The 24,012-nt window shown below is 42.3% G+C and overlaps 2 protein-coding genes and 1 pseudogene across 5 annotated transcripts in view; 1 reads left to right on the forward strand and 2 right to left on the reverse strand.

The window, feature by feature from the left end:
- LOC119330478 overlaps nt 1–4,185 on the forward strand; it is a 23,780-nt gene extending 19,595 nt beyond the window's left edge. The window contains exons 5-8 of one of the 4 annotated variants that reach the window (XR_005160122.1): nt 369–517; nt 920–2,690; nt 2,786–3,020; nt 3,751–4,184. The gene's annotated coding sequence lies outside the window, so the exon portion shown is untranslated. Of the gene's footprint in view, nt 1–368; nt 2,691–2,785; nt 3,021–3,750 lie in introns of all 4 variants that reach the window. The other 3 variants (XR_005160123.1, XR_005160120.1, XR_005160121.1) reach the window with 3 other exon arrangements.
- A 1,306-nt stretch (nt 4,186–5,491) lies between these two features.
- Nucleotides 5,492–9,184, reverse strand: LOC119330477. The gene is made up of 2 exons (XM_037603585.1): nt 7,054–9,184; nt 5,492–6,147 (listed from the first exon to the last, which is right to left on the reverse strand). Exon 1 carries the CDS (start codon nt 8,938–8,940, stop codon nt 7,357–7,359), a length of 1,584 nt encoding a protein of 527 aa, XP_037459482.1. The 5' UTR covers nt 8,941–9,184; the 3' UTR covers nt 5,492–6,147; nt 7,054–7,356.
- A 4,301-nt stretch (nt 9,185–13,485) lies between these two features.
- On the reverse strand, nt 13,486–14,816 carry LOC119333945 (annotated as a pseudogene).
- Nucleotides 14,817–24,012: the final 9,196 nt, after the last annotated feature.

The following is a 24,012-nucleotide window of genomic DNA, read 5'->3' on the forward strand; positions in this document are numbered from 1 at the left end:
TAGCAGCGGCGGGGGTGGCAGCTGCACTCACGGCCTTGGCGGTGGTCAAGGCGGGGCTAAGAGTAGTGATGGACTCGTTAGCGGCAGCCAGGTCATCATGGCGACGTGCGAAGTTCCTTCTGACTAGCGGCGGCGTGGGTGGCAGCTGCACTCAAGGCCTTGGCGGTGGTCAAGGCAGGGCTACGAGTAGTGATGGACTCATTAGCGGCGGCCAGGTCATCATGGCGGCGCGTGAAGTTCCTTGTGAAGCACATCCTCTAGCCCAAGTGGTACATTTGCTCATTTGTGATATGTTCTGTTAGTGTTATGTTCTCCTTGTCTCTTGCTCTGTTTCTCTTGCCCACATGTACATTTGTTCATTTTCGTAGACCTGCTATGTTCTATTGTAATTCGAGTTCAAATGTCAAGTTGCGCCGCAACAAAATGCTGCTACTTTAACTTCTGTAAGCGCAGCGAGCAGCGTAGGCGGCCGTTGCAGCTGCTCACATGGAACGTATGCCCTGTTGCAGCCTCGCAGGTACCCACATCTCTCCCTCCCTCCCTCCTCTTGATTTGATCCCCATAAATTCTCAGCTTTATTTCTGTGGATTTTTGTTTTATCTATGCCTGTTATGTCTTTGACAAAATCCAAGCAGATTGAGGGGAAGATTTTGTGCTTAGTTTTTTACTCAAGTATTTCATCTTTCTCTCAAATTTAGCTCCAATGAACTGAATTATTTTGGCATCACTTTTTTCCCTGGAGAGCATTATCATCTCATCTCACCACACTCATGCCACATAACCTGGCGAGCTCACTCCTTACTCATTCTATGTACCACATTTGTAGATCAGTTTAAGGTACTGCTAATGAACCAAAAGTTAATGTTGTTGGCCTTGCCAAAATGCCATGAAGCTTAACATTCGACACTTCCTTCAATAGGGCCCTTCAGCCTCCAAGGAGAAGGGAAGTGATGTCTGACAGGGAAAGAAACTAGGCAAAGCTCTGGATGCTCGATTGAGTACACACCCAATTAGCACTCTACTTCGTCGGTTGTCCACTGAAATTTGCTCCATGACATCTTGCTTGCCATGTGGTCACCTTACCTCAAAATTGACATATTATAATCTATGAACTACTACAAGTAAACTATACAACCAAATGATTGTTCCAAAAATTCAAATTTGCACCATGCTTTCCACCTGATCTGCCAGTTTAACTATCTTAATTGTACCGCAGACATTTGATGTGTGGTAGTAAGTGTGTGATGAAGCATGGTGTAGTAGCAAACTAGCAACTGAATTTTTTGACATACCATGGATTTCTTTCTGCCTCTATTTGATGCTCGGGGGTGCTGATCCGAAGGTCCGTGCGGACCCTGCTCTGGACATACGTCTCCTTAATTTCCGTGTGCAATTCTGCAATCCATGCTTTACACTTTAAAATGAGACAATAAAATTTAGCTCATGTTGCCCTTCCATCATGCACCCAGAATATATTACCTTTCTGCTTTTTATATTTTGGTTGGGCATGTTTCATGATCAGAGGATCGATGATTTGTTATGCTAGACAATGGAAATAAGATTTGGTGGAAAACAAATGATATGATAGGTGATTTATGATGTATTACTATTTTAGATAACATTATCCAAAATTAGTTTTTGGTATACGCAAACTTTGGAATTTGTTGATAAAGAAAGATCACGCCTAATTTGCTGGCTCTCTGTTGACACTTAACAGTACTGGCCTCCTGACTCTAGTTGGATAATGTTGATGACTCGATATGCGGAGAGAGGTTAGGAATTGTTGCTATGGACTAAAACAATGCAGAGTTGAAGGTTCTGAACTGGGAACTTGAACAAACAGTTTGCCTACCTTTCTTGTGGAATTGATTTTTTAAAAGTGAATGTTCTTCTGGTTGGTGCTTCTTCAGTGGGATCTGGACCATGGAATCTTCAATTGCATCTGCTTGGTTCACTGGGAATTTCCTAGTTTTAATTTGATTGACAACTAGCAAAACAGTCCGGCTAATTTGATGATTAATTCCTGCTGATTGTACACTTTCAACTCAAGTTCCTGCTGATTCTACACTTTTCAACCCAAGTTACATTGTACCATATGCCAGTTTGTTTCATACCTCATCCATCCTGGATTTTTAGACGCAAAGCATCTGGATTTTAAAACAAGAAATAACATGTCTTTAACAAAATTATTCACTCAAAGACCATGCCCAAGATTGGATCTCTCATCTTTACAGTAAATTTGGACAGCAGGGATCTCTCATCTTTACAGTAAATTTGGATAGCAGGGATGTTCAGTAGAAAAGTATAATAGCATGGAAGCGTTGTTTCTGAACTCGAGCACATATGTGCTCTTTATCTGGGCGGTTCGTCATAGCATTGGGATGCGGTGCATTACTTTCTGTGTCAGGCTGTTGTTCACTGGAAAAGGGGGAAATGCAGAAGGAGCACCTCCTTTAACGATTCAAAACAGGGCCGTGGCTCATGCCGTCATTCCCGTCCTGATCCGTGGCTCGTCTAGGGCCTCAGTAGCTGAGTAAATGGAGGGATGGGTTGCTGGGCAGAGTTCTCTCCTACCTCCGGCTCCTGGTTTTTCCTATTATCGAGTGAGGCTAGATGGGCGGCGGAGCTTCTATTCGAAGGAAACAAAGGCTAGCGCAGAAGATGGAATTTCTGATGCAATCGATTAAAAGGTAATGATTCTGCGGTGCTTGTATTCTATTGGCCTCGGATTAGGTATAGCTTTTGCCTGAGTTCTGTCTTCAATTTTAATTTTTTTTCTAAGCAGAACCACCGTGCTGGAGGACGTTAACGATGGCAACGTACTCATGGAGCCACTACACTGCCAGTGGTCGCAACCGTTGCAGATCCGCTGCCGCCCATGGCGGCAATGAGTGCGGAAGGCCAGATCTGTGCGGCTGATGGCGTGGTCGATACTGAAATCGATGGTTTACTGCAAGCATCCGAGCAGTCGATTACTCGATTTGTTAGATCGACCCAAAAGCCCCAGCATGGACTCGAAGGTATGAATTTATTCAGCTGTGCAGTCTGAAGAAACACGAAATGCAATTGCCATTACATGTGGACCAGCAGAATAGTTGTGGTTGCACATCTTGGAATTTTGATTACCCTGGGACTAGCTTAGCACTTATGTACGTAAGAATTAAGATGTGGATATGTACAATTTATGAACTGTAGCAAACATATGAACCTTGGTGAACTCAGGTTGAGTGTCATTAGACAGTGGATGGCATACATAATGCAGTTGCAAAATTTTGCACTGTACTTTAAAAAATATGACATTGCACAGGTTAAAATTTGGATTACATATTCAGTATCCTAAATACATGGTCACAGTTTAATAAGCTTTAGCAACTTAAGGCTGTCTATGAATTAACATCCATAATTATATCGACAGTGGTTGCTGATATGAGTAGTGGAGCTAGTGTGGGCTGAAGTACAAATTTGACAGAGAATGTGGCAAGCTGTCCATAATTGGGATTTCTATTTTGTTGTGTGCTGTATTGAAACTACTAGTCTGATATAATACAATATAATGAGGTATGTAGTTCATGTTCACTGATAAAAGACTTGAAAAAATGTTAGCTGGAATGCGGCAGTATTTTTATTTTTGAAAGCTTAGTTCATGAAGCGGGTTTTGTGTAATTGTGACTCCGTAACTAAAAATGGGCTGCTGCTGCTGTCATATATTTATATCTGTAGCTGATGGCATATCTGGTCTTGCGTGCACAGTGAGGATCGGTGCTGCCGCACCAGGAAGGTCACCTTGTCGTAATCGCACTAGTGCACTGGAGAAGGCAATTCATGGTTTTGCGGAAAATCCAGGAGATGATGTGATTGTCCCTGCACTAGGAACAAGCTTTGATTGTTTGAGTGAAGCCTTCGACTATTGCCATTGGACTTCGATTCTTTTGGATGAAGCATACGACTTTTACAAGCTTCGATTCTTTGACTAATCTATATTTTAGTAATCCTCCTTATTTTCTGAAACTGATGTATAGTGGTATGATGTACATTTAAATGGATTTCTAAAGTGACAGTAAATTAGACAACTATTTTACGATGTGTAGCCAAAAGCCAAAAGGATAATTGCACTATTATCAGAATCAAATATGATTTCAAGTCTGGAGAAAATCTGCCTTTTCTTCTTCCTTTGTGACTTCCAATAATCTAAATCAAAAGCCACTGGGTTGTACTGTTTTTCAGTGCATTTTGAAAGTTGTTTAACACAAAGTAGGAGCAAATGACCCAATTTCTTTGCATTCATTTTTGTCGGGTTTGCTTTCTTTTCACCTTCATTCTGTACTTTTGTGCTTTTGTACTGACTTTGCATACTCCGAATCCTAGTATTTTGTATGCACTAGCAACTTCACACTTAGATAATTATTCTTGTCACACAGAAGCTGTTATTTCACCATTACAAGTTGTACTGATTGTCACCGTACTTCGTGAACCGTGCTGTCGTGATGTTATAGCGATTTTTCCTGAGAACGATGAACTGCCATCTGTTTTCCAATTAATCTTGAGATCCTGTCGAATGTTTTATGTTTACGGAGGTGCTGCCACATCTTAGCTTTTGCAGATGAATTGATATGCGTCTTGGGTTGGCTGACCAAACATGGTAACACTGTCGACTAAATATCGCTGAGGTTTCCTGACTGCATTCAGATCGCAAACCAGACCGCGTTCAGAAAATAGTTGAAACATGGCGTGAAGCCGTGAACCATCTGTACACCTGAACTTGAGTTTGAATCTTGAATTTCGGAACCGTTGAGCGGGAAAAGCTTTGGATTTAGAATAATGGCGCAGACATAGCTTTGGATCTACTAGGCTTGGTGATGAAGAGCCGGACGCCCAACTATAATTCAGTGAGATGTTTGTAGAAGAAGACAGCTTGGCAGGTGGGAGGCATCGGAAACACAGCCAAGGTATTAAGGGCGCGTTTGGTAGCCTGCATTAAGGCCAACCAGGTTCTAGCGGGCTAAGTAGCATATGTTGTTTGGTTGTCTGGCTCGCACGTAGAAACCGGTTAGCATGAAACTTAAAGCGCCCTCAACCTGGCTCACTAGGAACATTTAAATTGACCGTTTTTTCAGATACAGGCTGGGCTTAGTGCAATTTACGATATGAAGAATATGCGAGTTGGGCTTAATGCGGGCAACCAAACTACATGTAGATGATGGTCCGGAGCCTGTATCTAAACGTTCTCATATTATGAGACGGAGGGAGAAACAAACAGATGTGGGCCAGCTGTGTCCCCCAAATTTGAAATACCATCGCGTATACATATGGCAATACTCTGACGTGAACGAATCTTAGAGCCAACGGACAGCGTAGATATAGCGAGCATCTGAGCCCTTTCGTAATAGCATACATACTTCATAGTTCAGAATATTCACAGGATGTGCAAGATTTGCATATGGATTTTAAAACAACAAATAACATGTCTTTAACAAAATTCACTCAAAGACCATGCCAAGATTGAATCTCTCATCTTTACAGTAAATTTGGACATTGGGGATGTTCAGAATATTCATAGGATGTGCAAAACAATCATAAGTACCATCCTAAATGACATGCTCGGCCTTTGGCTTTTGGATCAGACCTGGAAATCACGAGCACCCACATGCTATCTACTCCCAAGAAATTATAAAACATTTTTTGTTCATATGATGTACTCTGGCTCCAGATTTTATGGCAGAGCATCCAAAAGACGAACCAAGCATCCAAATTTTCTGACACCCGAGACAATGAAAAACTGCAGACCAACAAAAGCAGAGCTCCAAAAGCTAAACGCTAACCAGACAAGAACAAATCTACTACTCCAGTAGATATCCTATTACAAGGTCCCACCAGGATCACATTCTGAGTGACAAATTGCATCTTCATGTATATGAAAATAGAGCAATGTGAAGCAGGGAAGAACATGTTGCTTCGTTGACACATTTAAGTTGCTGGCCGCATTCAAAACCAATAAGGCTCTTCTCCGGTAGATATAACCCATGTGAGTTCATCCTTGCAGTGCGAAGTCACCGCCCCCAATGGCATACTACAGTCATAGTTGGCTGCAGAAGCAACGACAAGAACGACGATGAAGCACGCGGACCAGGAGGGGAGATGGAGATGGACCTGCAAGATGGATGATGATGAATGTCTTTTGGTTTCCATTAAATATATAGCAGGAGAACACTTGTAATGCTAGCTTGTAGCCAGTCATGGCGGCGGAGTTTACGAGCATTAACTAACTGCTAAATTTTCCTGCAGACTGCAAACTAATTCATGATGAGCTACTCCAGCTAGGCCAATATTTTATTAGGAGATAATTCATGACGAGTAATTACTATCTACATTCACAAATACACAACTTTCTAGAAGGCATTTAGTCAAAGTTATCTTTAGACCATCATTACATTATAAACACATAGGCATTTACATTGGTCATACTATTGCTAGATTTATGGTAAATTATACTATTGCTAGATTTATGATAAATGTTATCATATTTTTATGCTTTATTTCATTAGTACGAACAATACTGATCGCACCATGATACGAACTTCTAGCAGTAATTAAAATATTATTATACCACCGTATTACTTCTCAGCAACGACATATAAACATATTATGGAAGAAAAGATCCAAACTAACCACTTGAAGAACAGAAATGCCATATTTCTAACAAACCAAGCATCGCATCATAAACACTGTCATTCTTCAACAACAGAAATGCCATATTTCTAACAAACCAAGACTGAATATCGTATCATAAACATTGTCATTCTTCCACAACAGAAATGTCATATTTCAACAAACCAAGACTGAATATCGCATCATAAACACTGTCATTCTTGCTTCTTCATGATGCAACACGAAAGTAAATTTTGACAGCAGGGACAATCAGTAGAAAAACTAAAATAGCATAGATACTTCACAGTTCAGAATAATCACAGGGTGTTCAAGACACAAGCATCATCCGAAATGACATGCTCTACGAATAGTACTAATAAGTAACAGGAATCAAGATAAGGATCAGACCTGGAAATCCCGAGCATCCACATGCTGACTACTCCCAAAAAAGTACAAACATCCAACAAATATATCATTTTTTTCATATGAAGTACTCTGGCTCCAGGTTTTAGGGCAGCACATCCAGAAGATGAACCAATGATTCCAGTTCTCCAAGACTAGCCAACCAAGAGCTAGCACAGCCAGATAATCCTTCTCGCTACAGACCACCAAATGCCGAGCTCCAAAAGCCAAACGCTCATGAGATGAGAGCAAATCTACATCCTGTTACTGATCCCACCAGGATCACATTCGAGCGTGAGAACCATTCTCCTATTTAGTGACCTCCACTACTGCACCACTCCGCTTCAGCGGGGAGCCAGACGGTGGAGAGTCCTGCAAGATATGTACGATGGTTTCTGCAGACAGTGTCTCGTTCAGCACCTTTATTGCCTGGATAAACATCTCTGCTTCAAGCAACTCCTTTGGAGGTTGGTTCTCCAGTCGCGCATGTTTAAACTCACTCTTTATTCCTATAACGTCACAAGAACTATTTGCGGAGCAGATTCTTGATCCACTGGGTACACTACGCTTGCTCCTCTTACGGGTCCACTTCTGTCGATTGCCCTGCTGAAACTGCTGCTTCACATGCCTGTGTGCATCAGCCTGCCCAGGCTCCACCAGGGCAGCTTCCATGCTGTCCCTCGCATCATCATTCAGCACTATGGATCCACTGGGTACACTACACTTGTTACTGTTACAGGTCTGCTTCTGTTGATTGCCCTGCTGAAACTGCTGCTTCACATGCTTCACTCCATGCTTGTGTGTATCAGCGTGCCTAGGCTCTGCCAGGGCAGCCTCCAAGCTGTTCCTCTTGCCCACGCTTGCATCATTATTCAGCACTATGGTCAGCGGTGAGCTCTGTACCACCATGGATTGCTGTTGAACTTGAACAACTGCTGCAGCTTCATCCCCCACCATGGATTGTTGTTGAACTTGAACAGCTGCTGCAGCTTCATCCCTCACCATGGATTGCTGTTGAACTTGAACAACTGCTGCAGCTTCATCCCCAGACTCCACCGGTTTGGACAGGTTGTTGACCACCTGCGGCTGCTGCACCCGGAAGAATCTCGTAATCTTCTTGGGTCTCGTAAACTCCAACCGGATTATTTCCGTCACATTGTCGACTACCTGCGGTAAGATTCTGTCAAGTTGCACCCGAGCGAGTCTTTCCATCCTGTCCTTCAACCCGAAGACCTCTGGATGGTTTACCCAAATGAGTCTCAGAAGATGCAACCCAAAGTAAGAATTTTTATCATCCCTCTTTGGCAATTCAAGAATCTCATTCTGTACTAGGTCCCAGATCAGCTCACCCCAGTCGACGTTATGCGCCAACTCCGCCTTCACCTCCCGCATCGCAGCCGACACATTCGACGGCAACATGTCCCTGCCCTGGAACTGCGGGAGGATCCAGATTTCCATGAACTGCAAGGCGGCGGAGGTAACCGTGGACGAGCTCCTTGTGCTCCTCGTCCTGCGCCGTGGAGGGAGCACCTTGTGCTCCGCCGTGGCTTGGAGGGCTGCCGCGCTGAGGAAGGACTTGCGGTCGACACTGACGCGGACGCCCCAGAGGTAGGCGTAGCCGCGGCAGTTCTCCCGGTGGTAGGAGGCGACCAGATCGGAGACGAGGTCGTGTCGGGGGATACCGTCCGGGAGCTGGAGCCGCGCGAAATCGAGGAGGCCGAGGTGGCGGAGGGCGGCCTCCGTGTCGCGGTCGTCGGGCCAGCCGCGGAGAGAGGCTGGCGGTTGGTAGATGTTGTACTGGCCGGTGTGGACCTCCCCGGACCGGCCGCCCGCGCTGACCACGGACGGCGCTGCGGTGGGGCTCTTCTCGAACCTGCCGCCGGCGCTGACCATGGGCGGCACTGCCTCTAGGATTCTTTCGGCGGTGGTCTTGGGGGTTGGGGCGAGATTGGCTGGGGATTTGGGGGAGTTCTTGCCTGTGCTGCCTGCTCGGATAGGGGGCGGGTCGGAGGCGGGGGAGAGAGAGGGGCAAGGCGTGGGCTTCGGCAACCGCCCGCGCTGTGCTGCTGAGGATGGGGACGGCGGGGGCGCCGGGCAAGACGGCGGCTGCGGAGATGGTGAGGGAGAGACGAAGGGGCCGTGGGCATTGGGCAAGGAGGTCTCTCACGTCTCCCTTATTTCACCAATCTTCCATTTTTTATTTGCCCATTAAAAATTTACTATGAATTATTCAATTTATTTAATTCTTTATAATCGTGTTTCGATATTTTAAATTTTTGCGTACATATTCATAAATGTCCAAACAGCAATTACCCCAGTCATATTTCAAACACTTTCAGCAACGTTTCATGCAAAATTTAATTGTTTATTTGTATTCAGTTTGAGAAACTTTTCATACGTGTACTACATTTTTATAAAAATAATATAAGAATATAATTAAATATCTATATGCATTTTAATTATTTTATTAATCTTCCAATCAATTACAGAAACATTTCAAACAAATTTTAATTATTTAAACACACATTTTTATAATTATCTGATGGCGGGCGGATGGAGCTTCGGCGTCGTCCATGGCCGACCCGGTATAGTTGCCCTGATTCAGATCTGGACAACTTGGCGGTGGTGATACAGACCTGGTCGGGCCGGTGATGGCGGCTGCACATTGTACTACAATGACCTCCCGCGGTTCCGGAGGTCACTGAAAGGTCTTCGGAGAGAGTTCATCTTCAGACCCGGTGGTTGACTTTGGCGGTGAGATGCAAACTATGGATGGAGACTTGACGCAGAGGGAGGGTTGTGCAGCAATGAGGATACTTCACATGTAGATGCAAGGATCGCGAAAAGTCGTGGCGACAACACATGTGCGCCCTCGATGGTGGTGATGCGTGCACCTGGTCTCGAGCTCCGGGGTGAAAATCTAGGTCTGACCCGAGTTGGTTGTACCTGGCAATAACGACATTTTTTTATGTTGTTACCTTCTTGAGGCATTGCTTGGATATGCTCAGGCTGATTTTTCAGGGTGAAAACCAAGATTCTGGCTTTGATGGTTGGATCCAGTGACGACGATGCATGAGCATCACTTTCTTTCTGAAGGTGTTGCTGTTGGAAAACTTCGTCATCGATGTGATGTTATGAGATCGTTGGTGAGGATATGGTCATTGCTATAGTTTGCTGACCACGAATCTGATCGCTTAGATCCCCCCCCCCCCTACCTACATAGCTTTGAATTTATATGACTACTAGGTATCAGTGTGTGTGTATTGGTATTGGTTGTGTACATCTTCGTTATGCAGAGGCCGGGTGTGGGCTCATTGTGTTTGTATTCTCTTGATGCTCTATTTTAAGCTAATAAAATTCATCCTTTGTCGAAAAAAGCAAACTCATGAGAGAGAGGTGAGTGAGCTTAAGAATGAGAATGAGGAAGTGAACCTGCAGAAAAGAAGCCTATTGATGACGTGAGTAAACTATTTGATTGGCAAGAAAGGCACGTACATGAGATGCACCAATAGAAGAGATGAAACGAGAATAGTGAGATGTGGACGAAGGAAGAGCTCTAGAGGGCAAACATGAAGATTGACAAGGGCATGCGGCAACAGAATATTAACTACAAGGAGCTAAGGAGCATTCATATCTCTCAGACACGTGACGCGTTATGGGAATCTAAAGGAGAGAGATTATATCAAACTGGATATAGATTTGCTTTAAGGAGGAGATGAAGAAGAGAGAATTCACCATTGCTAACCTGCTAAAAGTTGGGATATGGGAGTAAGGACAAGTTTCTCAAGATCAAGGCCATCTGAGGTGAATTGACTTTATCGATCCAATAGTTTTTTTTTGAAATGTATGAATCCAATAGTTAGCTATGTTAAGTAGTATTTGGCCTGAGAACTACATAGTTGGTCTGGGAACCTAGTGATGCTGCTTGTATAATTTGAAAATGATGATGATTTTTGAAATGTCAAGAAAAAAAAACAACAATTTTTTTATGTATTCATAGTTACATCCAAATGCTACCTACAAAGTTGTAGGCAAAAAGGCTAAACATTTTGGCATGTGCAAATAAAAACAAATCGAAACACCAAATGTTACCCTAAAATGTCACCATAAATTTGTTTTTTTCACCGAGAAACACTATAGCTTCGTTTCACATGAAAATTGTCAAGCATGCTTGCGACACTAACACGAACATCCACAAAAAATTCAGAATGTTTTGAAAACATTTTATCACTTTTTTTAGTTACTGTTCATCCGAGAGCAAATGTTCCCGGGAGCCAACTATCTCCATTCCTACAAATAAGCAAACAAGACGTAAATTAGTTTGTGATGACGAGAACCAACTAGTAGCTACTGACTGGAACTTCACCCGCAAAAAAAAGCTATTGACTAGAACTAAACTAGCTAAAGCGTACACCATATAAATGATTGACATTTGACGACACAAAAGCACACTGCAGCACAGGCAACAACAAAAAAAACAAGAAAGAAGAAAATGAAGAGAGAAGAACAAACGTTTGGCTCCGCTATATTTTATCGTTTAACCCTGTTGACCGTGGACTTCCCAAAATTTATTTTTTTTATCGAATTTGGGAAAAGTTCATCAATTTTGGGAAAAATCGTCGAATTTGAAAAAAATCATCAAATTTTAAAAAGTTCATCAATTTTGAAAAATAGTTCAACACATTTTGAAAAAAAAATTATCAACTTGGGAGAAAGTTCACGGGTTTTTAAAAAAAGTTTGTCGTTGAAGAAAAAGTTTATCAATTTAAAATTGCGCATTTAAGAAAAAGAAATAAATAAAAAAGAAAAGGAACAGAAAAAAGAAAAAGAAAAAGAAAAAGAAAAGCGAACAGGGGAGAGAATAAAAGAACAAAAGAAGTTAGCGTGGCGCGCTGTGAGGGTACATGTCTCGAGTTAGATATGACACCGACGCACCATTTTTGCACTTTCAACGGATATAAGAAAAACACAATGGGCCGACCCAGGTCGCAGCTAAGGTGTGCACTTTATGCACCCGTTTGCAAAATGATCTAAAGCGTCAAATAGGAACCGCCCACGGCGACTATTTCTGGCTTTAAGCTAGACGGTAGTTTGCTCTCGCTGAAGGTTTTCCCTCTATCGCGTCGCGTTGGGCTGGACCATTCGCGTGCGTAGGAAGTAATAATAGCAGATTCTAAAAACAATAGCTAGTAAAAATAACACAGGACATGGAAGAAAATGAATCGCAGCCGGGGATCAAACCCGGGTTTCCTAGATACGAGATAGCGACGCTAGTCACTCCCCTCTGTGTTGAGTTCATGATGTACTATAGGCTGCGGCCTACTTAATGTAAAAGAGCCGATATCCTTCATCGCTTTTTCTATCTTATATAGTTTTCATTTTCTTTTGTTTCTTTTTTCCCATTTTTTCCATTTGCTTCTTCAGTTTTTTTTTGTATATGTCAACAACATTTTTCTAATACAAGTTTAACATTCTTTTCAATCCAAATTTAACATTTTTCTTATTTCTGGTCAACATTTTTTCTATACACGTTTTTCAACATTTTTCAAATGCTAGATTAACATTTTTTAAATACAAGATTAACATTTTTTGAATACATGGTCAACATTTTTTCCTTTGGTTTATTTTGTTTTTTCTTTGTTTCTTTTTGCCTTTCATTCTACATTCTTATATACTTGTTCAACATTTTTATATACACGATCAACAATTTTTTAAATATTGGTTCAACATTTTTTTCATTTACTTGTTCAACATTTTTTAAATAGTTGTTCAACAATTTTTAAATAGTTGTTCAACATTTTGTATACATGATCAACATGTTTTCAAATGCTTGATCAACATTTTCCAAAATTTTAAAGTATAAATAAAAGTAAAAAAAAGAAAGCCAAAAAAAAACAGAAAACGGGGTGGTGTTTCCGCGCGTGGATCGGCTCAACTGGCGGTTCGCTTCAGCGAGGGGTGCGCTCCTATCTCGCTTAATGCGAGACATAGGGGCGCTCGGAACCGCCCGCCTGATGTCTGCTCATGCGGCCGTGCGAGCTGCCTATTTTACTTACATGGGCCGGATGGTCTACTTTTGCTGGGCTGGGCCTATCGATGCTTAGTAGTAAAAATAATTTTGTGATTTTGGACGTTAGGCTCGAGCCTATAGAACCCTCACCGGTAGATTCGTCACTGCCTCAGATATAACGCATGAGGTGATGCAGAAGCAGACCCCCCCCCCAAAGGTGATCCATGAGCTGCGTAACATCCCACTGTCGGGAGCATTGGATAGTTTCCCCTCCACAAGCCAGCGGAGTCGATTAAAATGAATTTAAGCCTTCTGCAAAGTCATTCTTTAGTTTGTAGATATTTGCTCTTTTTGTCAGCTTATTACACTCACAATATTGTTTATTTTTTTCAAAACCAAATTGGGTTGGCCGCTACAAAAACGAAAGATCAACCCTGGCCGCCGGTGTCGGCATTGCAGTTCTTGGGGGCGAAGTAGACCCTGCCGGCGGCAAGGTCGTAGCTGAAGCGCGTGCCCAGTTGCTGCATCGCGCCGATGATGGTGATGCGTGTGCTCGGTGACACGGTGAGGCAGATGTCTTGCTCTTGCGCGATGAACAACTTATTCGGCGTGAGCACGAGGTCCTGCTCATGCTCGAAGTGCAGTGTCACCGTCAGCAACTGTGAGAGGATGGCACGGGTCGCGCGGAAGCAGAGGCCGAAGTTGGTGCGGGGCACCCGCTTCACCCCGATCCTCCTACCGTGCTCTGCCAGGGTGTGCTCCAGAATGTCATACGCAGCCTTGACCATCACACCCCAGGGTGTCCCGGCATCGATCACGCACCCGCTATGCCACCTGCCGTCGTCGAGCTGTCGGCGCCTGAACACCTCCACCAGGTTGCCGCGCAGCCGCGACCCGACGGCGCTGATGCTGACAAGGTTGACGAAGTAGGAGCTATCCTCGGGGTAGAGCATCCTGGTGCTCCTCATGTGCCTTGTGTCCACCGGGATGTTGTTACCGAACCAGAGGAAGCCGTGCTGGTTTGCCGACCCGGGCACGAAGAGGCAATAGGAGAAGCGATGCAAGCCGTCACGATGAAGGAACCAGATGAGCGACGGGTACGTCTTACCCAGGCCAAAGACACCAGCGACCACCCCATGGCTCTTGAAACTCGCGGTGGTGTGCATGCAACCAATGATGACGGTAGGAATGACTGCCAACATGGCACCGTGGCCCGAGGTTGGAAGGATAGGGTCTCTGCGCCTAGCACCCCACTCGCCTGCGAGCCACCAGGGCGGGTGGGGGTGGCATGAAACCTACACACGTTGTGCCCCGGTGGCGAGCAAATGTGGTTCGTGGGTGCGAGTGGGTGGAATGACGGCGAGGTCGCCGGGTTGAAGGGCGGTGGCACCTGCGGAAACGGGGTGTTGGATCGGCACACACTGCATCCACATCAGGCTGCTGGTCATCTCCATTGTAAGGGTGTACGTATGGCAGCCATGGCCCGTCCCGACACTAGTGACGACGGTGTACCTCCCTTGGAAAGGGTGCACGTGCGGCCGAAGCACGTTGGTGTCAAGCCCAATTGGCCCGTTTAGGTGTAGGAAGCCGTCGTCGTCGACGTGGATGGTACTGTTCCAGCTGGGGCTGGGGACCAGCGCAGGCTGAAGCCACCGCTGCGGCCTGTTGTGGCATTGGCAACAGCGACGGCGATGAGGACGGGGTGGACGAGTGCCGCAAGCACTAGAGGGAGCAGGAGAGCATGCACGGTGAGCTCCATGGATGGTATCCGTCGCAGCAATGCAGACAAACTGTTGCTGGCTAATCTGTTGGCTTGTGCACACAATAGTGAGTATGCTTTTATCTCGAGAGCCGGAGTGTTGGAGGTGGGTTTGGCTGCATTTACTATGAACCAAAAATTCTTTGTTCAGATTTGCGTATCCCTTGCACACTTCATACAGAGCAGGGTTTGACTGCATTTAATGTGAATAAAAACAAAATCCCGGGTTGGATTTCACGTACCTTGCAACCCTCCCTATAAATGTGGGTATGGCTGCATTTATCAGGAATCCAAAATTCCTTGTTGATATTTTCATATCTCTTTCACAACCCACGTAGAGAGGAGGATTTTCCTGCATTTATTATGAGTCGATAATCGCTTGTTGAGTATCCTTTGCACACGTTCATGTACTATGAATTAATTTATGTCATTTCTTTGCGCACGAAGGTCCGAAAAGGTTTCATAGTTCAAAGCAACCACATTGCAAAAGTTGAAACAAGGACGCAAAAAGAAAGGAAATTACAACCAGTCCAGACATTTTCATGAGGGCCCTAATCTCAGAATATAAAACGCAATTGGGTCTAAATTGCAGCTCCGGTGGAGGTCCAAGCCTTGTCGTCGCTGTACACGACACAACTTCCGACAATATGACTGCCACCACTATATCTCGAGCAGCTACGCATGCCAGGGAAAATAGAAGTGGCCACCACACCGTCTCTACACTACCTCCCTTTCGGCAAATCTGCCGGGAGGGAGCAGGTAAGATGCGAAAGCTCCACCTTCGGCCAGAGGATTTGCCGGAAAGGCTATGAAAGAATGCCATCGAATGTTCTACGGGTGCCAAGGCTCCATCGCAAACATTGAAGAAGGATCACCAGCACCCAATCGACGGGATCCCAACCTTATCTTATCCCATTGTTGGTCCCAATCAGCACGATGGTGACTCAAGAATGAGCCAAAAGAGTAGGCAATCCTCCAGATCAAGGAGGCATGCAAAATATTAGTGGTGACGCCGGTGTTACATCCACTGACAAGTTCAAGCCCAAGCCCATGGAGCACCGCAATTGGAAGGGTGTTACATCCACCGACAAGTTCAAGCCCCAACCCAAGGAGCACTGCAATCAGAAGAACAACAGTCGTTAGCCGCCACACGCTGCTCTAATACGGCGGTGGCGCTCACCAGTCTGGCATGAAGCCAAATGTCACTTTGGCAGGCGACCTAGACCTATTACTATGTACATGGACCCCCTGCACCTCTCCCTCCTCTGCTCCGGGCCGGCGTCACTGCCGGAGAAGAAAGGGGACGGGGTCGGGCCCTGCTCACGAGATATTCAAACAAGGAGTTTGCTGGCAGTACTAGCTTATTTCATTCACTATAATTCACTAACATTTTTAACCATTCAATTTGATTTGCTTCTTGATTCGTGTTGCATTCCCCTTCCTCATATTTTTCTATCTACCATTGAGCTTTCTATACCTGGAACTATTGTTGGCCCGTCAGTAGCAACAAAGATTGGTAAGGTTACCTGCATAAGGAGTTTGCTGGTTAGCAGTCATGATAGAGATGAGAGAGAAGGACTAGCCGGGAGTGAGGCGTCAACGTTGATCAGATGTATTGATCACCTGTCAAAATTAGCTGGAATTGCTCCAGTCTCGACGTGAAGCGTAGGGGCGTTATGAGTTCAAGTAGCACAAAGCAGAGAGGAGAATAATAATTTCAAAATGAAAGGCTTTCCGTCGCGGGGACTAGAACCCGGGTTTCTCGGGTGAGAGCCGAGTATCCTAACCACCTAGACTACGACGGAATTGTTACAGTTGCAATACTGAAACATATCTATTTATGTGGTATGTCTGTCATGTACACAACACAAAACAACACAAACGTTAGAGCTAAATCACAGCTTTGCTAGAATTCAGACATGGGTGGCAACATCCCTGAACCGAGCAAAGGCTATATTTGCTTGTTGTAGCTCTCTTTGATCCATAACACATTAGAATTTCCCATGGCGACGCATGATCGAATACCAATTAGGGAGAAAATTCGAGCAATATGCCTCCCAATTGATAGGTAGAAGTTGAACCCTACAACTTTGCAAAGTCTGGAATCATCAACCGTGAGTGTCTCTCAGCCATATAAATATCAAAAGGTTCCATAAAGGTCACCATCACAAAGTAGCAATTAGCTCATCAAGCAACTAATAGCTTGCCAAGGCTTAGCTTTTACAAGCATTTGCTTTTACCAAAGAAACTAGGAGGAAGCAAACTAAAAATTTAGATAACTGTCCATCACCGAGAGAAGCATGCTGAAGCCTTAATAGTTAACACTACGAAAGAGATTATTGAGATTCATGTTCAGGGTGAATCTTCTTTCCTTTATCAACTAGTAAAGAGGAGGAGCTTGCATGTCTAATCTTCGATGAAATTAGTCTTTAAGAACTAAGCCTTTAAGTTGCACCACATCTGACATATTCTTAAAAACAATATAAAGCCCCGGCCAAAGAACTTCATTTCTAGACAAACTACCTGATACTGAATGGAGAAAGGAAAATGACCTCGCCAGTTTTGCCTATGAGAACAATGATAAATTTTCTCAAGTCCCATAGGCAGCCATGTCGCCATCCACATCTACACGCCGGTCTCGATTGCTGCAGAGAAACACTCACCGGACCCACCTCCGCTGCTGGTCTCGACGTTGTGTGTTAATCTTGATTTGTTGTTGTATGGTGAACAACACATGGATGGAGCCACTAGAGTGGAGAGAGCCGCCGGTTTGGAGGGAGCCCCATCAATATAATGGAGGCGTGTGACGTTCGATGCAGTTCTCTAGAATCAACAGGAGTGCACTGATACGTCTCCAACGTATCTATAATTTATGAAGTATTCATGCTGTTATTTTATCATTCTTGGGTGTTTTACAATCATTTTATAGCAACTTTATATCATTTTTGGGACTAACCTATTGACCGAGTGCCCAGTGCCAGTTGCTGTTTTTTGCTTGTTTTTTACATCGAAGAAAATCAATATCAAACGGAGTCCAAACACCGCGAAACTCCACGGAGAATTTTTATGGGCCAGAAGACATCCATTGAGCCAGAGCAGCATCTGGAGGGTGCCCCGAGGGGGGCACAACCCATCAGGGCGCCCCAGGGCCCGCTGGCACGCCCAGGTGGGTTGTGCCCACCTCGGTGGCCTCCTGCACCCCCTCTTTGCACTATAAATCCCCAAATACTTCGGGACCCTTCAGGGTTAACCTAGACCGGAAGTTCCGCCGCTGCAATCCTCTTTAGCCACCGAAGACCAATCAGGAGCCCGTTCCGGCACCCTGCCGGAGGGGGAATCATCACCGGTGGCCATCTTCATCATCCCGGTGGCTACCACGATGAGGAGGGAGTAGTCCACCCTTGGGGCTGAGGGTTTGTACTAGTAGTTATGTGTTTAATCTCCCTCTCTCTCTCTCATGATTTATATCATGGGCTTTGTTAGCATAGATGGATCATATGATGTTTCCCCCCTCTATACTCTTATTGTGATGAATTGAATCTTTACCCTTTGAAGTTTTGTCATATCGGATTGAATGTTCAGATTTGAGAACACATGATGTATGTCTTGCGGTATGAATACTTGAGGTGACAATGGGGTATCTTATTGATTCACTTGATATACGTTATGGCACTCAACTTGTGGATTCCCACGGTAGTATTGGGGTAATCTATGCATAGGGGTTGATGCACGTTTTTATTATCTTTTCTTCGATAGAAACTTTGGGTTCTCTTTGTAGTTCTTTGTGTGGATTGAGTATTATGAATATGAATATGCTTTGGTGTTATTCTAGTACGAACTCTAGGATAGATCGAACGGAAAAAATAGCTTTGCATTATTTTAGTACAAACTCTTGAATAGATCGAGCAGAAAGAATAGCTTTGAGGTGGTTTCATACCCTACAAACAATTCCTATCTTTTGTTCTCCGCTAATAGGAACTCGGGAGTGATTCTTTATTGTACTTTGAGGGATAATCATATGATCCAACTATGTTAGCACTGTTGAGAGGTTGCACTAGTGAAACTACAGGCCCTAGGCCTCCTTTTTAAGCATTGAAATACCATTTTTGTACCCGTTTATTATTTGCTACCTTACTGTTTTTATTTTTTCAGATTATAAAGATATATTTCTACCATCAATATTACACTTTTATCACCATCTCTTCGCCGAACTAGTGCACCTATACAATTTTCCATTGTATTGGGTGTGTTGGGGACACAAGAGATTTCTTGTATTTGGTTGCAGGGCGTTTGAGAGAGACCATCTTCATCCTACACCTCTCACGAATTGATAAACCTTAGGTCATCCACTTGAGGGAAAATTGCTACTGTCCTACAAAACTCTGCGCTTGGAGGCCCAACACGTGTCTACAAGAATAAAGTTGCGTAGTAGACATCGAGCTCTTTTCTGGCGCCATTGCCGGGGAGGTGAGTGCTTGAAGGTATATCTTTAGATCTTGTAATTGAATCTTTTAGTTTCTTGTTTTATCACTAGTTTGGTTTATAAAAGAAAACTACATAAAAAAATGGAATTTAGGTTGCATCATATTATTGATCATCTTTATAATATCTTTCTTGAAAATGATGGTTCGGAAAATTGCGCTCAATTGCTAGAAGAAGAAGTCAATAAAATTCTTGGCACAAAATATTTGAATGATGAGCATGATTGCAATGTTGTTAGTATGAATTCTTTGAATATCCAAAATGCTAATGATGATTGCACAAGTCATGACAAAAATGTTTCTTATAAGCATGTCACTTTTTGTGGAGTGAATTGGGAGTGCAATTGCACAATAAAAAGGGAGTATAGATTTTGTAAGAAGCATAAATATTTAGAAACAAAAAAAATTTCAAGAGAGGCTAGATGATTGTGCTGAAAGATTTAATTTTTTATCCATCCTTGTGAACTTTGCAAGGAATGTGGTCATTTAAATCTCCAATGCAAATTCTTTCATGATCAAATAGTGTACAAAAATTGTGATAACTTGATGACCCTTGAGCATCGTAGAGAACTTAGTCTTCTTTTGGGGTATGAAGAAATGAAACGTATAACTAAGGGTATTCTAAAATTTAATCTTGAGAGATTTCTTGATTTTTGATCTAGAAGAAATTTATATGTTTTGCGCGGTAAATTGCATTGAGAATCCTTATATTGCCAACTATCTAAAGTCAAGAAAACAAATAGAATATGAAGAGAGTACTAATGAAAGGGAAAATATTCCCCAGTACCCTCCTAGTGTTTATTATGATGAATCGGGTAACGAGGAGGAGCTTCCTATCCAATCAATCTCTTCAATAAGAAGCTTGAAAAAATTAATTAAACCCACACATGGTGTGGTGAAGAAGAAGAAAAGAAGAAATAATAGAGGTAAAAAGGTATCTCTCCCAAATAATGTTGCTCCCATCACACATCGTGCCTCATGAAAGTGAATCAAATATGTTGATGGAGGATGACGATATTGATGATGATTTTGTTATGCCTATTGCTTGTTGTGATGATTATGATTGGGAAGAATATGATAATAATGTTTGCTATACTATTGGTGCCATTCATGCTATTGATAAGAATGATTGTGATGATATGCAAAACCACAGGCTTGGGGATGCTATGTTTAATGAGTATGATATGTTTGAAGATTTATTTGCTGGAAATAATGCTTGTCCTAAGCTTGGGGATGCTTTGCTTAATGAATATGATCCTTTGATTCCTTCTACTTTCGATAAGAAAAATTATTATGATGATAGCATGCCTCCTATTTATCATGATTACATTGATACAAGTAGTGGGTTTGGAAGAGTGTCAACTCTAGGTAGTAGTGATCCCACTATTTTGGAGGGTGTTGAATCTTATTACAATATTGATGAAAGTGGATTTGGAGAGGTCATGACTTTATTTAGTGATACATCCACTATTTTGGAAGAGGTTTCAATTGAGTATGACAATGAAATTGCTATCTATGATGATTATTATGATGACATCTATGCCATAAAGAGTGATAAATCTTCTATGCTTGTGCATCATGAAAAGAGTGCTGTATGTGATGGTTATATTGTTGAATCCATTCATGATGCTACTGAAAATTATTATGAGAGAGGAACTTGTGCTTCATGATACTCTCTTTATGTTTCTATTCTTATCTTTTATGTTAGCGTCATTGGAAATCATCGTGCCTAGCTTAAAAGGCATTAAAGAAAAACACTTGTTGGGAGACAACCCAACACTTTTACCTACTGTTTTTGTGCGTTCACATTATTAAGCTACTGTAGTAATCATGTTTTATTACTTTTGTTTCAATAAAGTGCCAAGTAAAGCCTTTGGGATCATGTTGGGTGATAGTTGCTTTGACCTTGCTGAAAAACAGAAACTTTTGTGCTCACGAAAATAAGTCTAATTTTTAACAGAAGAGTGCTATTGAGTTGATTCTTTTTGCAGAATTTTAATATACAAATTGCTCACGTGGTCCTAATTTTTTTTTCATAATTTTTGGAGTAGCAGAAGTATGGTTTGAGTACAGATTACTACAAACTGTTCTGTTTTTGATAGATTCTATTTTCAATGCATAGCTTCCTTGTTTTCTAGTTTCTATGGCTTATATTGCTCAACATAAATTGTAGAAATGATATGCCACAGTAAGAATTGTGTGATAACAATTATGAATCTTGTCTTTGACAGTACCAAAAGTGGAAGGGTTTGCTCTTTGTCATACTAACCTATCTCACGAAGTTCCGTTAAGTTTTGTGTGATTGAAGTTTTCAAGTTTTGGGTGAGATATCGATATGAGGAGAATAAGGAGTGATGATACCCTAAGATTGGGGATGTCCAAGGCACCCCAAGGTAATATCCAAGGAAGATCCAAGCAACTAAGCTTGGGGATGCCCCAGAAGGCATCCCCTCTTTCGTCTCCAACATTATCGGTAACCTCACTTGGAGCTATGTTTTCATTCGTCACATGATATGTTTTTGCTTGGAGCGTCAATTTATTTTGTAGGACTTCCTTGCTGTTATTTAGAATAACGTTCTGCATCTTTTATTTGATAAAAGTGGCATTGATAGCCTTTGCCATGCTTAATTTGCAAGTATACATGTTGCTGTTTGAAAACAGAAAGTTTACCGCTGTTGCAAAAATTCCCTAAAAAAGTCAGAATGTGATAAAATGTTGAAACTTTTTGCATAATAAGCTCTGATAATTTTTCTACAGTGTGGTAGAATTTAATATTGTTTGGAGTTAGGGAAGTATTGATACGCTTGCATTCTTTACAGACTGTACTGTTTTGGCAGATTGCTGTTATGTTTGCATCGTTTGCATATGTTTGCTTGTTTAATGATTCTATTTGAGGATATGAGTATTAAATATGCATAGGCATTTATTATGAAATGTTGAACAATAATTTTAGTGATTTGCTACAGTAGATAATGATAAGGTTTTTGCATTGGTTTGTACTAACTTATCTCACGAGTTCTTGTTGAGTTTTGTGTGGATGAAGCTTTTGAGATTTAGGAAAACCGTGATATGAGAAGAATTAAGGAGACACAAAAGCTCAAGCTTGGGGGTGCCCAAGGCATCCCAGGATAATATTCAAGAAGTCTCAAGCATCTAAGATTGGGTATGCCCCCGTAGGCATCCCACCTTTCTTCTTCAACAATTATCGGTTGGTATCGGTTGAGCCTAAGTTTTTGCTTCTTCATATGAGTTGTGCTATTCTTAGATAGTCATTTTATTTTCATTTTGCTTGCTGTATTAATAAAATACTTAGATCTGAAAGTTTTTATTAAAATAGAGTCCTCAAATAATTGCCAGGGAGGCTAAGTAAGCGGCATTCACATCCCGTCAACGAAGCTCTTTTCTATGTCATTCACTCTTGTGCTTAACTTATATCCTATGAGTAAATTGTTGAATAAATTGAATGTCATGAAGTTGAAACATATCATGCCTAGTGGTAGCTTCACATTGGGTTTAGAAAGTGAAATCTCTTGAGGCTTGACAATCACAATATTGTTCATATAAGAAATTCACAAATAAAAAGTATAAGGAAGAGAACTTTCACATGCAAATACACTATCTTGGAAATCTTTTGTGATTGTGAGCCCCCATCAAAATATTATATGCCAGAACTGTTGACGTTGGACAAGGAAGACAACGTAATAATTTATGTTTGTTCATATTCACATAGAAGTTATATTGTCATAGATCCTTCAACATGTGGTGCTTGCCCTCCATCTTTGCTAGCCAAAAATTTCGCACCAAGTAGAGATACTACTTGTGCATCCAAAAACCCTTAAACCCAAATCTTATTTCCAAGAGGCCACCATACCTAACTAAGGATTGAGCAAGATCCTTCAAGTAAGTTGTCATCGGTGCAATAAGGCAATAAAAATTGCTTCTAAAAGTGTTAGATCATTTAGTGTAAGAGAAAATTAAGCGTTATACGAACTTATGATGGCAAAGCAATAAAAGTGACAGACTGCATAATAAAGGTTGCTATCATAAGGGGCAATATAGTGTGATGTTCTTTTGCACTAAGGGATTGAGCATACAAACAAATAAGCGCATGGCAACCTCTGCTTCCCTCTGCGAAGGGCCTATCTTTCACTTTTATGTATTTACTTTCATGCAAAGAGTCAAAGTATTTCTCTCTATTCCTTTTTATTTTTTCTCTTTTGGCAAGCATCATGTGGTGAGGAAAGATCTAGGCACATATGTCCAGTTGAATATTTGTAGCATGAGCTATTATTGTTGACATCACCCTTGAGGTGAATACGTTGGGAGGCAAAACAATAAGCCCTATCTTTCTATGTGTCCGATTGAAACGTTTTGCTCATGTGTACGTGGTGAGTGTTAGCAATCATAGAAGACTACAAGATGGTTGAGTATGTGGAGCTCTTACTTAAACTCCTTGAATAAGTTGAATTGTAATTGCTTGGTGACTTAGAACATAGGTTGTTGAGTTTGAAGAGAATTCATTGTTTGAACCTTAACATGTGAATTGGTTGCTACTATAACATGAGAAGTTTTATAAGAAAGTATTGCTTTTATGATGCTAGGAAAAGTGATTGAAATTATCATTGATCAAAGTTATGCACTTTGCTAGCATTCACACTTCATAAATTATTTCTTTTATTATTTACCTACTCGAGGACGAGTAGGAATTAAGCTTG

The sequence above is a fragment of the Triticum dicoccoides genome, chromosome 7A (genome assembly GCF_002162155.2).
Source record: "Triticum dicoccoides isolate Atlit2015 ecotype Zavitan chromosome 7A, WEW_v2.0, whole genome shotgun sequence".
Taxonomy (NCBI): domain Eukaryota; kingdom Viridiplantae; phylum Streptophyta; class Magnoliopsida; order Poales; family Poaceae; genus Triticum; species Triticum dicoccoides.